At 35.5% G+C, this 14,131-nt stretch overlaps 1 protein-coding gene across 2 annotated transcripts in view; it reads right to left on the reverse strand.

Annotated features, from left to right (window-relative positions):
* Positions 1–14,131, reverse strand: part of SLC30A7 (solute carrier family 30 member 7) — an 86,087-nt gene that overhangs the window by 64,235 nt on the left and 7,721 nt on the right. For both annotated transcript variants that reach the window (XM_032303836.1, XM_032303837.1), the window contains exons 3-5: positions 6,613–6,726; positions 2,395–2,482; positions 1,568–1,694 (exon numbers count right to left, since the gene is read on the reverse strand). In XM_032303836.1, the coding sequence (XP_032159727.1) occupies positions 1,568–1,694; positions 2,395–2,482; positions 6,613–6,726 (329 nt within the window). The remainder of the gene's footprint in view (positions 1–1,567; positions 1,695–2,394; positions 2,483–6,612; positions 6,727–14,131) is intronic.

Raw genomic sequence — 14,131 nt, forward strand, 5'->3', positions numbered from 1 at the left:
ATCCCCCAAAGATTTTTCATACAACTTGCCAAGCTGATGAAAAAACTAGTTGAGCAAGATAAGCCCAAACAACTTTGAAAGGTAATTTAATATAGGCTAAAAGTGTTCTTTTACCTCAATGGGGTAAAAGGCAGGTTAATAATTGGTGCTTGGAAAACTGCTTATTCACACTGAAAAAAAAACAAAGTTAAGTCGTAACTCACCCCATTATGAAAACAAATTACATACAGATGAAGGAACAAAATGGATGAAGAAAAAAACCCTGACATTTTAACAGTATTAAAATATGAGTATATGTTTATGACTTGGGAATAGGAAACTTCTCAAACAAAGTAGAAAACATACCAGAAAAAAAGTAAGACAGAAACACTAAGACTACATCCAAATTAAGAAACCCTATATAAAAATTTAAAGATAAACCACAGATTGGGAAAAGATGTTTGCAACACAAAAAACAAGTGATTAGTATACAAAATATATAAAAATTATTATAAATGGATTAACAGGAAGACCATAGAAAAACAAGCAAAAATAAACAGACAATTCTAGGAGAGGAAAAACTTGAGTGGCCTAAAAACACAGAAAGATTTTCAACCTCACTACTAATCAGGGAAATAATAAATAAAATGAGATAATATTTTTATCAAAGTGTTAACAAAACAGTGTTAAAGCCATAATAGTAAGTTTTGATGTGAATGGGATGAAATCAGTACTGGCATTCATTGCTGGGGTAAATGTGGATGAGTCATTCTGGAGGGCAATTTGCCATTGTCTATTGAAACTAAAAAACTGTGTTTCCTGTGTTCCAGCAACTGTACGTATATTCCAGCACATTGCAATGCAAAGAACTTTGAGTGGTGATAGACATGTTCCACATCTGCTATCCAATATGACAGCCCTATGTGGCTCCAGAGCACTTGAAACATCACTAGCCTAATTGAAGAAATGAATTTTTAATTTTATTAAATTTAATTAACCTTAATTTAAATTTAAATAGCCACATGTGACTAATGGCTACTAAATGGGTCAATATAGCTTTCGAAAAACACTTGTACATGTTCACAAGGATATGCTTCATGTGGAAAGAACTTTAAAGTCTATATACAGAAGACCAGTTTAAAAAAGCCATCGTATCCCACACCATGGAGTTTTATGTTAACAAAAGAAGGCAGACTAATGTATACCAAATAGAAAGATCTCAAAGACAGAGGGTAAAATGAATCATACCCACATACACTCTAATTTTTAGGAACTAGATTTGTTTTGTGGTTTTTACGTTTATTTGTTGGTTTCATATAAATGGTGTCATACTAAACAGATCAGCTGCAGGGTTCTGGAAGAATCCATACCAAGCTGAGAACATGTGTAATCTTGAGATGGCACTCAGAGGAAAGAACATGGAGAAGGGGGAGTGATGGTTCAGGAAGACATTAATAGAAGTCTATTAACATTTTTTTTTCATTAAAAATCAACATAGGCTTTAACTTTAAAATTTATCAATTTTCAAAAATGACAATTATGAGGGAAAAGAGAAAAATGAAGAAACGTAGTGTTCTAACCATCATACCAGAGCCATGAGAATGTCCATGACCTCCATGCTTGAAAACAAATATTCCTACTAGGTTTACCACAAACCCAAGAACTGAAACAAGAAGCAGTCTCTCATGGTGTACATCAGGAGGGGCTAATGCTCTCTAGAAAACACATAATACAAACAAAGAGCATTGATATAATTTCTGATTAATCAACTGGTAAAAACAAAAAACATTCTTTAAAAATTTATTATTTTCAAAATTAAAAGCATTCTGAAAATATATGCCAAGACAGTTTATAGGGAAAAAACAAAAACAAAAACAACAGTGCTCACTTACTGTAGGCAAGGTAATAATTACTATTTTTAAATATTTAAAATATTTAAATAAATAAAAAACCAGATATTTAAAAGCATGACTATTTCATCTAAAACCTATCTCTCTTTGGTATTTTAAATAATATTGCCATTCATTTTAAGTTCACTGATCTTTCAATTTTCTCTTTCCTTTTTTTTAATTGTACCAAATATTAAAGATTCACCGGCAAAACTCTCAGGTTCTTTTTAAGAACTCTTTCCAGCAGACCTCACTACCCAGATTGTGCTTTTATTTTTCATAGAGTAAACACTTCATTCATAGCCTATAAAGCACTATCATTTAGTTGTTTTCAATTTCAAGTAGTTTCACATATACTTAATTTTTTCAACTATTTTATAAGCTCCTTTTACATAATATTTTACCTAACCTGAGACTGTCCTCAATCTTTAATAGCGTGAAAGAGCTCTATAACATGTATTTTTAGTTCATAAACATTTTCATTATAGAAATGTAATTGAGTGAGTCTAATCATTATTTACAATACCTCAACTCCTTCTGAGAAAATAAAAAAAGCAGTGAAGATCAAAAATAGGCCATTGACAAAGCCAGCCAGAACTTCCGCTCTAACATACCTAAAGAAGAGCAAAGCAAACAACTGAATTATTATTTCTTAAAAATTAAATAATAAATTTATACATATTCAGAGGTTCTAAACCATATTTATATGGTTATAAGCAGCCAGCAAAGTCCTAGTATTATAGTAGAATGTGTTTTATTCTACATATATTGTAGAAATGAGGAAATGAATTTAATTATAATGAACTATGTATAATAGCACAATACTGCAAAATACATCCATTTCTACAAGCCAATAAAGACCTTCTTAGAATAAGCAGATTCAGAAAGACCTTTCACAGAAATGTAAATCTCAAGTTGCCCCTGGAGAAGGAAAAACTAGACTAGACAAGTTGGCAAAGGAAGGATCTAAAGATAAAAAGGAGAAGAAAAGGACTTGAAAGAGGGATTTTTCTAACTTACTGGTTGCTTTTTTTCTAAGAATTCCTTACATTTTTTTGTTTTCTAACTTTCTGTTCAAATATTTGGAAAATGGAGCTTTGATCTGGAGGAAAATAAAATTATTTCTGAATTACCCCAGAGATAACTTGAGATTTATATTTCTATCACTCTTTTTTCTAAGATAAATATATTAAACAAAAACGTTTCAATTACCTATTTTTAGAATCAATTCTAGCTTCACATAATACTAATTAAACTATGTTAAAAATACCTGTCTTTTTCTCCATGGACTTCTGAAGCTTTCTGCTTCCTACCTGCGTGAAGCATCGGGGAAAGATTTTATTTTTTCCATAAGGTACTATTTGGCTTAGTTAAAGTCATCAGAAACAACTTTAACTTGGCAGTTTTACACGTCCTAACATTATTCAAACATTATTCATTAACTGCTGACAGCAGTTAATCACTCTGGTCCTTAAACAATATAATAGGAGAATCAGAAACACTGCTTCTTCTAGATTTCTATGTCAATTTCTAGGTAATACAATTTTTACTATAAGAACTATGTTTAAAGTAAGGAGAACAAACTCTTTAAAAAGCATTCTATTCAGTCCTGTTGGGAGTTTGCTCTGTCAGTACATTCCAACATAGTACATATTTCTCCACTCAGAAATAATGCATACTTCTACCTTCTAACACATACGAATAAATTAAATTTACATAATATTTGTCAAAGCATATGCCTTTTTATTTTTCAGGAGAACTTTCATTAAATTCAGCTGGCTTTTCATAGTAAACACTGAGGAATTGATCTAATATATCAGCAGGGTTACTAACCTCAAAATGAAAAGCACTTTCTTTTAGCCCACTCTTCTACTCCCATAGCTAATACCTGATGGAAAGCCTTTTGTCCTTGAGTTCCATTAAATTTCAAGATCAAAGGTAGGAATGTTATCCAGGTGTCTTTTTGTCTCTAATGCCTAGCTTAATAGGTGCTCCATAAATTCTGATAAACTGCTGGGCTAAAGTGACTTCATTAAGCTTAATATATTTGCTAAACTTGGTTGCAGGATTGAAGTAAAAACCAGACATACTTGCCTTTACAAATGACTACATTTACTTGAATACAGTGAGTCTTGGAATGAAAACAGCACATTCATGAAAGTGCTATTGCCTAATGAAGTATGACGGTATCTGAATTCTTTAGCCAAGGCAACACAAGATACAATGATACATACATACATATAAAGGCATGTACAGGTGCATTTATCTACCTTTCAGACATATATTCTTTTATGCTGGCATTGCTATTTCAAAAACAGGAATGTGACCAGACAGGAAGATGACTTTTCTGTAAAGAAATACTGAAAAGTCTTCTGCTTCTCATATTCCTCCTGTTACTCTTCTACCAGTCAGTCTGCTGCCATGATCATACTGAACTGGTCGGTTAGGGATTCATTCCCAGGCTTAGCCTATTCGGTGTCACTTTGATGTACTGGTACCTACATTTTACTACTGCTGCTACTCACTACTATAGCAACTATTAATAGTTTCAAATGCTGCATTAGATTTTACTAATTTTTCCCTTCTCAAAAGAAAAAAGCAAACAAGAAGACAAAACAAGAAATAAAAAGGTGGCAAGAATATCACTCTCCTATATTAACTAGTTAGAGTTAAATAGTTAAAAGATATGATACTGAGGTATTCAAAGCTGTTCCTAAAAACCATCTTAGAATGGGACACTGTGCTTTATAAATAGAAAACAACAGGTACCCTAAGATTTAAGGTACTGATAATTTTAATTGTCACCTGTTTATCCTGAATATGTTTTTAAATTTTTTTCTGAAAAATTGTTCAGTAAAATATTCTAATCAGATTTTTTATTTATAGCACATATGAATTACTAATTTTCCAACATAGGATTAGAACTTTACATGCAACCTTTCTTTAATGATCCAAAATACACTTGGGAATCTTTTGATTGCATAATGCCATGGAAAATGTTCTCTTCTGAGCTATTTGGATTTATAGATATAGAGATCCCTCACTGTAGTCAATAGAAACAGTATATTAGTGTTTTTTGTCTCACTTTTAATAATCTTACAAACAGCCACATCACTTTGGTTATACCCCAAATCAGCAAGTTCTGTCACAGAGTTTCATCTTTCCTTTTTTTTTCATCTATCTTTCTTTTGGCACTTGTCACAATGTACAGTTTTTATGGTATTTTTTACAGCATTGTTTCCTCATTAGAGCACAAGTTCCTCCAAGGCAGAAGCCATGTTTTATTCATCTTTAAAAGTAGCAAAGCGCCAGACTCATATGGGCCCTCGATAAATATCAGAAGAGAACAAGAGCACATAAAAGAGAAAGTGCATGCGTTCTGGCTTGAGAACAAAAGCGATGGTGGAGAGAAAGAAGAAGCAGTGAGGGAACAAGAGTAAAAGAGAGAACAGGAAACAGTGTGCATAAGACTGTGGATGTGAGCAGGTAGGACAGAAGGAGAGACACTATAAAGGAAAGGGAACCTTCCGGAAGGAGGATTAGTGAAAAAAGGAACGAGACTGGGGAAGGAAGAGAAGAAAGAACTAGGGCTAAAAGTTAAGAGGGAGGAGGAATAAGAGCCTGAGACAGACAGTGGCCGAGGGTGGAGATAGAGAGAGAAAAAAAACAGGAGAAAAGAAAGATAAAAGATGTGTGGGAGAGAGAAAGAGAGGAAGGGGTGTGAAAGGCCCAGGAACAGGGAGAGATCATGAGCAGAGGCACAAGGAACTGGAAAAAAAGAACAAGAGAAGGGAGGCGGGAGTTCAGGACAGACGGCAGAGAAGATGAGGATGGAGATGAGAGTGAAGGAGAAAAGAGGTAAGAGTGAAGAAAGGAGATAATGTGAGAAAGCACTCACAAGGGAGGGGGACAGAAGAGAAAGAGTCAACAAGTAAGAGGTGAGAGAGGGGAACAGGAAAGAGAAAGAAGGTGGAGGGACAGAGAAGGAAGGTATTACCCCTAAGTGCTGCTTACACATAAATATAATTACACTGCCAAATACTCTATGAACTTGAAAAAGAAAACATTCAGGCAGAGTCAATCAAACACTGGACACTCCAATGCTTCTCCCAATCAGAGATGGCAAAAGGCAAACTCTGCCTCTAAATAGTACTAGGCTCAGAAGTGAGACCAGATGTTCCAATATAGTCTCTCCAGCATAAAAACACTCTCCAATATTTGACTAATTATCCAAATTGAGCAAGAGTACGAAAAGAAACATTTTTCATAAAAGCATAGCTTGAAGAGGGTAAATAATATAAAATCTTATCATGAAATGATAACTTTAAATAAGTCAGTAACAAAATATCCGTCTAAAAAAGAAACATGACCATTTTTATATACTGAAAGTTTCTTCTTCTCCCCCATCCCCCCCCAAAATAGGTTAAGCAAAAAATTTCACTTAAAAATTTTTGGTAAAACCAAGATGTCCTATCTCTAAGCAAAAGAATGCAAAAGAACTTAGATACAAAAAAAAAGTACATGCTGTAGATTCCAATTAAACACCGTTCCAAAACAGGTGAAACGAATCCACCGAGTTAGGGAGTACTGCACAGGAAGGACCCAGAAGGAGGCGATGGGGGGCAGGCGGGTTAAGGGCTCAAGTTACACAAATGTGTTCAATTTGTGAAAATTCATGTGCTTAAGATTTGTATTTTTTATGTATTTCTTATGCTTTAATAAAAAGGTTTTTAAAAAGTCTTACCCATAAGAGAAAGCATCATTATCTCTCCATTTTGAAATAACAGATGCTGCCAATCCAGCCAAAATGGCAGTGCTATCGAAAAACATGTGAAAAGAGTCGGAAATCAAGCCTAAGCTGTAAAAGAACAGACATATTGGCATATTATAATAGTAACCAAATAGTAAGCATCCTTCTCTAAATTCTCTCAATGTCCTTCTGCTTATCAGGAACTAATCTTCTAAAAAGACAACCTTGAAATACCATATATAGAAAAATATTAAGGACAAATTTTAAACACCTAAGAAGGAAATCCTAACTACCCTTGCTCAAGGGGGAAAAAAACAGCTTCTACTGAAAGAGGGGTAAAAACAAAGCTAGCTGCTACTGGAGAAGGGGCAGGAATTTGTCCACCCTCTGGTCACTGGCAGAGGTCAGCTGCCACTGAAAGAGAGAGAGAGAAAAACCCAGCCATCTACTGCTGGGGGAAAGTCTGAAGCCACATTGGGCCCAAGATCTTACACTGATAAAAAGCAAAGGTCTGCTGCTGTTGGAAGAGGGTAAGACAACTGTTTCTTCTTTTGATAAAAGGCTGTGGGGAGAGGTGGGAAAAGGGGCAGGAACATTAATAATACCCACTCTGGCTCTAAGTATGAAGGGACTGCCTAAAAATTAGGCTCCAGCACGAGAACCAAATTCTCTCTCCCCTGCAACCAAAGCCCTGACTAGAGTACAAAACAATAGCAATCTATCTGGAAGAGCTGAGCAAGGGCAGACTCCCCTGGGGCAAGCTGTGCAGGGCTTGCTGAAAACTGAGAGTGGAGCAAGAACACTGAAAAAATCCTCCAGGACCCCAAGCCCTACCCTAAACAGAAGGTGGTAAAAGCCACTCAAAAAATCTGAAGTCAGTGGCTTGTTGCTAGTCAACTATTGATCAGAGACTCAAAACCCCCACACTAATGGCCTGACAAAGTAACAGGTGTGCACATTTCTGGGCATCAATACTACTAACCTTGGTCCCTATTATTTTTTTAAACATAAATTTTACCAAACATTTAAAGAACAATAAATACCAATCCCTTACAAACTCTTCCAAAAAAACAGTTCATGAAGAAATGCTTCCCAATTCACTGTATAAGAGCAGTATTACTCTCATACCAAAATGCATACCAAAATGAGACAAAAGACACCGCAAGAAATGAAAGAGACTAATCTTTCTCAAATATACATACAAAAATCTTCAACAAATACTAGCAAATGGAATCTAAGAATATATATTTTAAAAAGTATACAACACCGTGACCAAGTGGGATTAATCCCAACAATGGAAGGTTGGTTCGATATATGAAAATCAATCAATCAAACACATTATATCAATAGGATAAAAGACAAAAACCACAAGATCATCTCAACAGGTGCCAAAAGAGTTGGACAAAATTTAACATTCCCCTTCATAACAAAAACACTCAACACACTTGGAATAGAAAGAACTTCCTCAATTCTTAAATGGCATCTACAAAAACCCCACAGCACAATTAATGGCTAATGACTGAATGTTTCCCCCTAAGATCAGGTATAAGATAAGGCTGTCCCCTCTCACTACTTCTATTTAACATTATACTGGAGGATCTAACAAGGGAAGTTAGGAGGAAATAAAAGACACCCAGACTGGAAGTGAAGGAATAAAACTATCACTATTTGCAGATGACAGGATCTTATATATATAAAATCTTAAGGACTCCACTAAAAACCTATTAAAATAAATAAGTTTGGCAAGGGTGCAGGACATAGTTATCAACATACAAAAATGAACTGTATTCCTATATAGGAATGATATAAAAAATAAAATAAAATAAAATTTCCACTTGCAATAGCATAAAAAAATACACATTTAACAAAAAAGTATAAAATTTATACTCTAAAACTATAGAATACTGATGAAAAAATTAAAAAGACCTAAATAAATGGGAGGACATCCATATTTATGGATCAGAAAACAATACTGTTATAATGCCAATACTTCCCCAATTGATCTACAGATACAACTCACTCCTATCAAAATCCCAGCTGACTTCTTTGAAAAAAGTGATATCCTTAAAATTCATACAGAAAAGCAAAGGTGGAGGACTCAAACTTCCCAATTTCAAAGTTTACTACAGAGTTACAGTAATCAAAACAGTGTGGTGCCGGCACAAAAGTAAACCTATAGAGCAATGGAACAGAATTTAGAATCTAGAAACAAATCCTTACATTTATGGTCAACTGACTTCTGACACGGATGCCAAGATGCAAAGAACAGTGTTTTCAACAAATGCACTGTTACACCTGGATACCCACATGCAAAAAATGGTTTTTGCCCTTACTTCATACCATACACAAAAATTAACCCAAAATAGATCAAGACCTACGCATAAAATCTAAAATATTCACCACCTTGGATTGGGCAACAGTTTCTTATATAAATAAGACATCAAAAGCACAAGTAAGAGCAAAAACAGAAAACACAGACTGGACATCACTGGAATTTTAAAATTTATATTCCTCCAAGGACAATAATAACAAAGTTAAAAGATAATGCATGTGTGTGAGGAAGTATCTGCCAATCATATATTTAACAAGGGGCTTGTATCCAGAGTATAGGAAGAACTCTTTTTCTGTTTAAAAAAAAAATTTTTTTTTTAAGATCTTATTTATTTATTTGACAGACAGAAACCACAAGCAGGCAGAGAGGCAGGCAGAGAGAGAGGAAGAAGCAATCTCCCTGCTAAGCAGAGAGCCCAATGCGGGGCTAGATCCCAGGACCCTGAGATCATGACCTGAGCCGAATGCAGAGGCTTTAACCCGCTGAGCCACCCAGGTGCCCCTTAAAATATTTTTTTAAGTAATCTCTACACCCAACAGTGGCCTCGAACTCACAACCGTAAGATAAACAGTTGTGGGCTCCACTGTCTGAGCTAGGGAGGTACCACTATATGAAAAAATCTTAAAACTCTTCAAAAAAAAAAAAATCCATTTTCTTTCTTTCTTCCTTTCTTTTTTTTTTTAAGATTCATTTATTCATTTGAAAGAGAGCGAGCGAGCTCCAGAGGGAGGGGTAGAAGGAGAGAGACTCTTAAGCAGTCTCTGCACTGAGTGTGGAGCCTGATGCAGTGCCAGATCTCATGACCCTGAGATCACAACCTGAGCCAAAACCAAGGTGTCACTTAACCAACTATGTCATCCAGAAGCCCCAAGATAAATAATCTAATTTTTTAAATGAACAAAGAACCTGAGTAAACATTTCTCCAAAAAAAAACCACAAATGGCCAATAAACACATAAAAGATACTAAACATCATTAACTACCTTTCAGGGAATTGCAATTCAAAACAATGAGAAACACCTTCATACCCACACTTTGATAACTAAAAAAAAAAAAAAAATCAGTAAGAAGTGCTGGTGAGGATGTAGAGAAACCAGAATTCTCCCACACTGCTGGAATATTATTTGGCAATAAAAATAAATGAATGCTCACACATGCAGAATATGGATGACCCTTGAAAACATCATGCTAAGTACAACAAACCTGTCACAAAGGATCATACATTATGATTCCATTTATATGAAAGGCCAGAGTAGGCTAATATATACAGACAGAAAGTAGATTAGTGGTTGCCTAGAATTAGGGCAAATCAGGGGATAAGGGAATTAGAGGGCAATGGCTACAGGTGCAAGGCTTCTTTCAGAGAATAAAACTATTCTAAAATTTATTGTTGTGATGGTTTTACAACTCTGTGAGTATATTAAAAGCCATTTAATTATATACCTTGTAATCAGTGAATTGTATGGCATATGAATTATCTCAATAAAGCCCTTTTTAAAAAAAATGATAACTATCTAAGGCAGAGATCAGCAAGCTATGGCCCAGATCACCATCTATTTTTGTAAATAAAGTTTTACTGGAACACAGTTAAACTCATCCATTTATATACTGTCTACCGTTGCTTCTGTGCTGTAACAGTAGAATAGAGTTGTGAGAGACCTTATGGCCCTCGAAGCCTAAAATATTCACCATCTGCTGTTTAGAGAAAGTTTGCTAACTCCTGATATAAAGCAACACAGGTGCACTGTATTATGGAGTTTCAACGCATAAAAGCGAAATGAATGGCAATAAGCGCTTAGGACAGTAGAAAATAGAAGTTTTTTAAAAAGGATAAACATACTTGTGGGAAGTTAAAAATCCCTATTATGCATACTAAAGCAACCACTAAAAAAAGTCACTAAAGGAGGGACACAGAATTCTGCACCAACACAAAGCAGATGTTCTGCTACCACTGGAAAAAGAGCAGGAAACTCACTCTCACCAGAGACTATCCACATGTACACAGCAGAGTTTTGCTTTCACAAGAGGGGCAAAAATGTTGAAAACAACACAAAACATACTCCCAAGGCCAGGTTCACAGGGCCTGCCTAAGACTGAGGCAGGGTTAAGTTAATGAATGCCCCCTGCTGTCACTAAAAACCTAGCGCTAAGTAATAAGAAACAGCAGCCTACAGCTTGGGGGGAGTACTAACAGGGAGGGTGCGAATGCCATGAATATGAAGAGAAAGCTTCTGTGACACATGCAAAAACCTAGCCAAATAATGCCTTGACAGAAGAGGCATATCTATTTCTAGTTTATAAATACTATTATCTTAATAACCACAGCTTTTTATTCACTATGTCCAGCCTTTGATCAAAAATTTCAAGATAAAGAGTAAGAGAAAGAACTCAAGGCGAATAAAGCAGTCACCAGAACCAGACCAAGATACTGGAACTATAATCACTATAATTAATATGTTAAGGGATCTATGGGAAAAGGTGAACAAAATATATGAATTACTGGGGAATTCCAGCAGAAAAATATGAGATTTTTAAAAAAAGATTTATTAATGCAAGAGAGAGAGAGAGAGAGAGAGAGAAAACATGAATGGGATGGGCAGAGGAAGTGGGAGAGAATTCCAAGCAGACACTGAGCTGAGAGGGAGCCTGACATGGGGCTCCAGCTCACAACCTTGAGATCATGATCTGAGCCAAAACCAAGAGTCTCATGCTCAACAACTGTGTCATCCGGGAGACCCTGAAAAAAAAATTTTTTTTTTAGATTTTATTTATTTATTTGACAGACAGATCACAAGTAGGCAGAGAGGCAGGCAGAGAGAGAGAGAGGAGGAAGCAGGCTCCCCGCTGAGCAGAGAGCCTGATTTGGAGCTGGATCCCAGGACCCTGGAATCATGACCTGATCCAAAGGCAGAGGCCTTAACCCATTGAGCCACCCAGGTACCCCGACCCTGAAATATTTTTTTATTTTTTAAAGATTTTTACTTATTTATTTGACAGACAGATCACAAGTAGACAGGCAGGCAGAGAGAGAGAGGAGGAAGCAGGCTCCCTACTGAGCAGAGAGCCAGATGCGGGGCTTGATCCGAGGACCTTGGGATCATGACCTGAGCCGAAGGCAGAGGCTTTAACCCACTGAGCCACCCAGGTGTCCATGAAATATTTTTAAAAAAAGTAAATGGAAGGGCACCAGTTGTTTGAGTATCCAGCTCCTCATTTCAGCTCAGGTCATGGTCATGGATCCAGCCACCATGAGGAGCTCTGTGCTCAGTGAGGAGTCTGCTGGGAATTCTCTCTCTCCCTTTCCCTCTGCCCCTTCCCCTGCTTCCACATGCATGCATGCACACATTCTCTCTCAAATAAAATCCTTATAAGAAAAAAATTTTGAAAAATAAAAAATGAAAATTAAATGGAAATGGGAGAAATAAAAAACAAGGTATCAGTGCTGAAGAATTCTTCCAACTGGTTTATGAGAAGACTGGACACAGTTAAAGAAATAATTCAGTGAACTTGAAGATAGCTCAATAGAAATGTTCTGAAAGCAAGCATATCAACAGCTCAATATTTAAAACTAAGGTGTATCAGAGTGGTTAGGAGCACTACTTCTGAAGTCAGAGTACCTGGGTTCAAATCCCAGTTCCATGACTTACTAGTTCTGACAATCTCAAATTGCTTAACTACTTTGCTCCTCAATTTTGCCCTCACTTAAACAGGATAATAATAAAAATGTCATAAATGTTATAATGATTGAATTAGTATCTGTGAAACATTTATCACAGTGCTTGCCACAATTAAGCTATATTAATATTCCTATTATTGCCATTATTATTAGATGCCTTTATTAATTACTAATATCTCATAATACCTAGTGTTCCCACCATGACCTATAGCTCTTGACAATTTGGCCAGATGCCAGAGCCTTCAGTTATAAGTGCTACAAACTAAAGTGAAAACCATTCCTCACCTAAGTAGAAAAAGCAGTTTTAAAATGTTCTCATAATCTGGGAATAATTATAAAATTAGAAAATGAAGTAAAACAATACAATACATTAAAAAATACAATAATTTTTTTAAAAAGATTTATTTATTCTAGAGAGACACAAGGAGCGAGCGAGCGAGGGCAGGCAGCGGGGAGGAACAGAGGGGCAGAGACAAACAGACTCCACACTGAGCATGGAGCCCCACCTCAGGGCTCAATCTTAGGTCCTGACATCAGGACCTAAGTCAAAACCAAGGGTCAGGGGCTTAACTGACTGAGCCACCCAGATGCCCCCCAAAATACAATAACTTGTAAATCTCTTTCAAGTCATCAAGAAGTATTTTGGAAAATGTCTTAAATTTTATCTTAAACTTTGTATACTTTATTCAAATATAGATGCATAATATAGTTTAAGCACTGTTTGTACTCATTTAATACCCAACTCAAAGCAGAATGAGAATAAAGGAATAAATAAAGACTAAATAAGAAAACTGATGCCTGAGGAGGACACAGTAAAGGTTCAATTCTCTCAGATCTGTTATTTTATTATTATTTTTTTTTAAGATTATTTATTTATTTATTTGACAGATAGAGATCACAAGTACGCAAAGAGGCAGGCAGAGAGAGAGGAAGGGAAGCAGGCTCCCAGGACCCTGGGATCATGACCTGAGCTAAAGGCAGAGGCTTTAACACACTGAGCCATCCAGGTGCCCCTCAGATCTGTTATTTTAAAAAACTTTCCTTGAATAATTGGATCTCTACAATACCACTTGAACCTTATAATACTTGAACCTTAATAGTCATGTAACACTGAAAATAATAACTTTATTATATTTTCAAATATGAAAGACCCATTTGATGAATATCTCTGTACTGTATTATAAAACCACTAGTAAAGACATTGCTTATGATTTTTTTTTCTATGCTGTGACAAAGGACTAATATGGTAAGTTACTTTCAAAATTTGGTTTCAGAAAATGATCTATACTGATAAAACAAAGTAGTCGTTTTGTAGTAAAACCAGACAATGAAAATTTTTACCCATCCTCCCTTAACTTTATGGAATTTTACAACTAGATTTAAAAGTCAATTTTAGTAACTACCTTAATTTACATATTTAGTAGGCTTATTTTTTTCACCCTATACATGGTTCTTAACAGTTTTCTTTCTTAATTTAAGGATTTTATTATATATGTGATTTCTATT

This window comes from Mustela erminea, chromosome 10, assembly GCF_009829155.1.
Source record: "Mustela erminea isolate mMusErm1 chromosome 10, mMusErm1.Pri, whole genome shotgun sequence".
In the NCBI taxonomy this organism is placed as follows: Eukaryota; Metazoa; Chordata; class Mammalia; order Carnivora; family Mustelidae; genus Mustela; species Mustela erminea.